The sequence below is a fragment of the Coenobita brevimanus genome, chromosome 102 (genome assembly GCF_032717465.1).
Source record: "Coenobita brevimanus isolate Jiangsu-jjx chromosome 102, ASM3271746v2, whole genome shotgun sequence".
Lineage (NCBI taxonomy): Eukaryota > Metazoa > Arthropoda > Malacostraca > Decapoda > Coenobitidae > Coenobita > Coenobita brevimanus.
Genome location: NC_137055.1, coordinates 42,273,247 through 42,278,405, shown reverse-complemented (window position 1 = coordinate 42,278,405; position 5,159 = coordinate 42,273,247). Strand labels below are relative to the sequence as shown.

The following is a 5,159-nucleotide window of genomic DNA, read 5'->3' as shown; positions in this document are numbered from 1 at the left end:
GCAGACAAACAATGCTACAGGTATTTACTTCACAATGCTATGTAGTATTCAAATGGAAGAATCATATGCATATACTGAAACTGTCTTCACTACTGTACAATAAAAGAAGCTGGACCATAGCTGCTGTACCCGGTATATAATCTTTACAATAAACATAATTTCAATGTACCAGTAAGTATAATCCGACTCCTATGAAACTAACAGCTGTATTAATGACCAACAAAATCATAAGAATCAAATAAAATATACATTATAAAAAAACTTTGCTTCACCACAAATAATGACTCTATAACCCCTTCAATCCGAGGAGTCACAGACATTTTTTATTTTATTCACCCTATCACCAGATGATTTCAATTCTGGTAGAAAAGACTTTAGTAGTGAGGGAATAAATGAGGGCAATATCTGACTCTCTAGTTCAAAAAATTCCCCCTCCTAAGCTGATTAAAATCATTTCAATAGCAAAAATAAAATGTTAAATATTATCAGACTGAAAGAGCACTGGTGAGCTAGGTTAAACTAAAATCTATATTACTGGCAAATGAAGCATTGCCAATGGAAATGAGGGTCAAAATCTTACTGGGCAAGAATCACTAAAAACAACAAAAGTTTCACGACACAGCTAAGCCATGAGTGCCCCAAAGTAAAAACTTATTGCTGGGGAGGACAAGACATACCTTGCTAACAGGCTATTTCTAATGAAATGAAGTGTTGGACAAACTTGAATAGCATAAAAAAAAGAAAAAAAAGTCAAATACTCCTAAGGAACTTAGCCTACGGACTGAAACTTCACAAGCATACCTGTACTTACCCAAAAATATACGGAATGCAATAATTGTCCGTAAATACAGCAGGAACACGAAAACAACAGAAAGGCCACAATAAAAGTCGGCTGGTGGGCAGTCTCCAAGGGAGCTTTTTTTTTTTTGTTCCAATAATGTTACAGGAGCTTTCAGTTGGCAACATAAGTACGGTACTGTATAAGTGTTTTAAATAAATAACAATATATTACTAATAGATTTAACAGTAATAATATTGTATTTCCTTTACTATAATTATATTACCAGTACTATAAGCAAAATATAAGCCAATAATATTACACGGTATACATTCAAACCTCAATTTATGGGACTAAATGGGGAATCAACTTGTCCCTTACTTGAAAATATCCATTGCTTTACCACATATAAAGACAATCTTATTATGAAATGCAATGATTGTTTCATTTATCTTACTTATTTATATGATTATAAATATTATTTTATGCTTACTGCATAAAGAAACAATAATGTGTATAACCTAGACATTACCGGTACGTATCATTTTTGTATTGTCTTGTCAGTTTGTCAGGTAAAATATGGAGTCCCTTAAATCCAAAATCCCTTAAATGGAGGTCCTTTAAATCGAGGTTTGAGTGTACTGTTATATAGTAATTCTTTACCAAACGGGCACTCCCTTTACATATTCTCTACTGAAGTGAGTGTTTCACAACTTGTTACTGTTCCTAGATTACCACAGCTACTTGTACTGGCCATTTTTATAAACTTACCTCTGAAAGCTATAAATGAGGATTTAGAATGCGTAAATATTCCGCCAGTCTACCAGTGGCTAGTCATAATTAACATTCCTAATGTGCATTGTTTAATTTCAATGCTGGCTTTTAAATGCAGGTGAGATTAGATCTGGTTAGGCTGAATCATTAAGTTTCCCATAGCTGTGACACAGGATACACTGGGGCGTCCATACAGAACAATGCTTGGTAACCAATGCGGCCTGTCAGTGAGATTATCGGAAAACACTGCCGTGGACAGCCTGGCTGCTTCCTTAACTATCCAAAAATAGGTATAATTTGTCTTTTTGTTGTCACAATTCAACAGTTAACTGTGTTACTTATGTATAAAAATTGCTGTAGCTACTTACCTTGAGTTCACAAGTTTGTTGCAATATTGGTTGAATCTCTGTGCCCATTTGGTAAAGAACTACCAAACAATTTGGCCTCAACAAAATCATGTCTCAATAAAACTTTTTTGTCATCATTCCGACCTCTCTTCCCATCCATCTATCCCAAAGATCAGTTTCGACTGGAGAAAGAGAGAGAGAGAGAGAGAGAGAGATTTGACCAAATAAATGGGCCATTTTCATTCACTCACCAACCAAACCCGAAGCATCCTGGCTATTCAGACACTATTCTTTTAAGTACTTACAAAGTAACCAAGTCATCTGTAAATAAGTATTAAACATCACGAAAAACTAAGTAAACAAAGGTACCGTACAATTATTATCAATGTGGAATCTTCATTTTCAAGTGAAAACTAACCTTGCCAATTGCTTCTAAGATATATAAACCTCCATTAGCATATAACGGCCCTGATTCACAATTATACTTGTCTGTAAACTTAACTAACAGCCATATTTACCTTTTAAGATAACGCCTCTCACTTTCAGCGGCCTTCCCGCGCAAATCGTATCCTCAAATTGCGCAGCTGTCGCGATTTGTGCCTATAGCCCGACACTGACCACTTTGGGAATCTGGTCAGCCTGGAATAACAGTGGGGCCGGGAAAGGGCTAGCACTGTTAATTTCTGGCTTCAGTTGTTTGACTACATTCCATCATGGCCAAGTTTCTAAGAGCGGCCTGGTAAGTGGTGAAATAGCACTGCTTTTTGGTGCCATACTCTAAACCCCAACACCAGTACATTTTAGCGACCTTCCCGTCGTCTGTCGAAGTGCCAGATTATTACAATACCAGGGCTGTCAAGGCCTTATGAGGTATTTGATCCTACAGTAAATATTGGTTTAGGTCATGACACTTGTTTTAACAGAAATAACATTATTTTTCAAAACTGAAAGATTTTCTAAAGCCAGACGCCATAATCCTAACGCCACTGCAGCCTCCCTGTTCAGGCCCTTAACCCTGAGGTCACACTTAAGGCAGCCAAGTGATATGTCCTGTAAAGTTTCAGCACCATTGGTGTGTTACTGACAGAGCTTAGCTTCAGCCTTTTTTTTTTTTCCTCTCCATAGCTTGGTGTCCCCATTCTAGCCAACTGTGTTTAATCCATCACATTTCAGTTTGGAGTTTTCCTTCTCCTAGGTCAGCTTCCCTCCAAGAATAATGAGTCCAAATTATCCCTGGGAACAGGTTGTAGTTGTGTAGAAGGGCTGTGTATGTGTAGTATTCTCAACCTTGACTTTGATGTTGTAAATGTTATTGAGTCCTTTGCCTTTTGGCTTCACACTGCTCTTGTGGCCTCCACACTGATCCCATGGTAGCTAGTCCCAAGGACAGCAGTAACTAGCCATCTGCTGACTTCTGTCATTTGGAATGTTAAAACTAAACTGTGTGTCATATAAAAGCTATATGGGTGTCAAGTTTGGTTAGCTCTTTCAATCTGATGAATTTATAATTTATTCTTGTCACCTTCACAGGATTATATTCACCTCAGAGGAAAACCAGATTGTGAGCTTTTTTTCTTTCTCCTGTTGACAAATGGTTTCTCCAGAGTTTTAAAAAAATTGTCTTGAGGCAGCAAGATAAAGGAAAAAATGTCAGTGTACTCAGTGGGCTTAATCAGTCTCTCTCCTTCTCTCTCTCTGTCATCATTTATGAACAGTATCTATCAGTGTAGCCAGGTGTTTTAATCACAGGGGGAATGGCTCCATGTCACCCTGTCCTCTGCCATCAGGTTGCCCATCCTCCAACTTATGTCTCATGTACCCCATCACCTCATCCTTAGTCCCTCTCCTCTCCTCCTCCTTCACCTCACTTTTTCATAATCTCTCATTCTCACCCTCACCACATGACCACTGAATCTCAAGATACCTGTATTTCAAACTCTCCAACACATGTGCTTCAGCACCACAATGCTCCTAAACTTGCTCATTGGTCTGTATTAATACCCAAGAATAATTCTGTACAGGTTTGCCACAAAGGCTGGGATTGGTGTGGGTGTGGTGTACGTGACAGTGGACCAGGGTGTGTGGGGTAACAGTCGCAGCACAGCAGCTGTATATGACAAATTGTATGACATCATGCCTGGTACCAAGAGTGTATCAGAAAAGGTATTGTATAATACTCTACTTGGTAAAGCTACCAGTTGCAGTACTTATTTGTAGTATGTGGTGCTGAAGGGGAGCCTCCACATGACGGCAATGTGCACTCTGGGTGGAACAGCTGCCACATCCATCTAGGAGTCAAACCTCCACACTTTCCCTGCACCTCAGTGGTGGAAGAACCCTGGTCTGCCATGGTCAGGCACTGTCTGCTACAAGGAGATGGTGTATGATCTGTACCACACCTGTAGAACGGCCCCATAGAGGCAGTTGCTTTCCTGCAGCCATTGAGTCTGCATAGCCAGGCAGACTGGGGTTAAGCAACAACAGCAACAACCTGTTGTGTGGGGGCTTACTCCATTTTAGGGAGAAATATGATGATGATGATATACCTGTATATTTGTGAAAAGAGTGTATAGTAGTATTTAAGTAGTAATATTATTGAAGCTAATTTTATTAATCAATTAAATGAAAATTTAATATTGTGCATTTTTTTATTATGTTATTTGTATTTATTTTTTTCCTATGTTTCGTTTTTGTAAATGAGAACACAATGTGGATTATAAGTTTAAGTTTTCATATCATTTACAGTAATTCCACAGCACATCATTAGTTTTGTGTTATATTCATGAAAGTTTACTGGTAATTTGCTTTACAGTACTTACACTTACCCAAGAAGGAGGCTGTAAACGTCAATTTCCGCAGCTACTGGAACACGGGTGTCTTCTACACCTTTGACTTTATCGCCAATCTGCCCTCAAAAGTTGCCAGCCTGAAGGACTACATTGTTGACTTTGCCTCTTCTCCCCCTGGTTCTTCTCCCAAGAGTGAGGAAGCACAGCAAACAGAGGAGAAAACTACAATGGATAACCCAGGCCCCCCCACTCAAGACACAGCAGAAAATAAGGATAAATGAATATGATACTGTATATTGGTAAAATGTTAGCTCTGTATATATTGTATTCACAAATAACTATGTATATTCTTACTGTACTCTATAGCTAGGGGACAGAATTGGTTGCTAAACTAATTGAACTGTATATTAAGAACTGTGAGAAAGATATTGTGCTATTTTCATTAAATTATTACTGTCACTCATTGTATGG

General features: G+C 38.3%; 1 protein-coding gene across 1 annotated transcript; it reads left to right on the top strand.

Moving 5' to 3' along the window:
* The first annotated feature begins 2,506 nt into the window (after positions 1 to 2,506).
* Positions 2,507 to 5,159, top strand: LOC145415313 (MICOS complex subunit MIC13 homolog QIL1-like). Its single transcript, XM_080284590.1, has 3 exons — positions 2,507 to 2,638; positions 3,921 to 4,062; positions 4,712 to 5,159. The coding sequence occupies exons 1-3, from the start codon at positions 2,613 to 2,615 to the stop codon at positions 4,967 to 4,969; spliced, it is 426 nt and encodes a 141-aa protein (XP_080140716.1). The 5' UTR covers positions 2,507 to 2,612; the 3' UTR covers positions 4,970 to 5,159.